Source organism: Ceratosolen solmsi, unplaced genomic scaffold, assembly GCF_000503995.2.
Source record: "Ceratosolen solmsi marchali unplaced genomic scaffold, CerSol_1.0 scaffold23, whole genome shotgun sequence".
In the NCBI taxonomy this organism is placed as follows: domain Eukaryota; kingdom Metazoa; phylum Arthropoda; class Insecta; order Hymenoptera; family Agaonidae; genus Ceratosolen; species Ceratosolen solmsi.
In genome coordinates, this window is record NW_011948430.1 from 3,695,476 (window position 1) to 3,696,146 (window position 671).

General features: G+C 20.4%; 1 protein-coding gene across 1 annotated transcript in view; it reads right to left on the minus strand.

Moving 5' to 3' along the window:
* RpS24 (ribosomal protein S24) overlaps positions 1-671 on the minus strand; it is a 3,486-nt gene continuing 2,815 nt past the window's right edge. Inside the window, exon 4 of the mRNA XM_011501873.1 lies at positions 1-168. Within this exon, the coding sequence (XP_011500175.1) occupies positions 166-168 (3 nt within the window). The 3' untranslated portion in view covers positions 1-165. The remainder of the gene's footprint in view (positions 169-671) is intronic.

The window sequence follows — 671 nt, forward strand, 5'->3', positions numbered from 1 at the left end:
AAATATTCACTGAATTTTTAATAAATACATAAAATGAATGATATTTCAGGTTTAAGATAGTTACATTATGATTTTGATCACAAAGATTTGTATTTTATTCTTAGATCTTTACAATAAAATTCATTTTATAATTTGTAGACTTCATGACGTAGAAAGTGAGATGGATTACTGTAATAAAAATATATTTTTGCTAATTCATATTTGTAATAGGTTAACAAAATTTTGAAAATAATATATGACGATACATAATAATCATTACTGCATGCATTATTGTTAATTTTAAAAATGATGAAAATAATGAGATTGATATAACTAATATTGATATAATTAATTCTATTACAATGACAATTATATTAATAAAATAGATGAAATTATCATTAAGCAAGCACAAATAAAGCAATTTCCAACACCAATTTATATAGTATTTAATTTAAGCAATAAAGATCATATATAATCTTAACAAAAAAAAAAAAAAAAAAAAAAAATTAAAAAAACTAAATAAAATTCATCCTCCAGTTAGAATATTTTTAGAAATGATTTTAGTAAACTATTGAAAGATTCCATAAAATTTATAGCTGAACCACTAATGTAGACATGCTGACGATGAAATATACATGTACAAATATGTGACCATCCATTGTTGAAAGTTGAAGAATAAATGATGATATTAT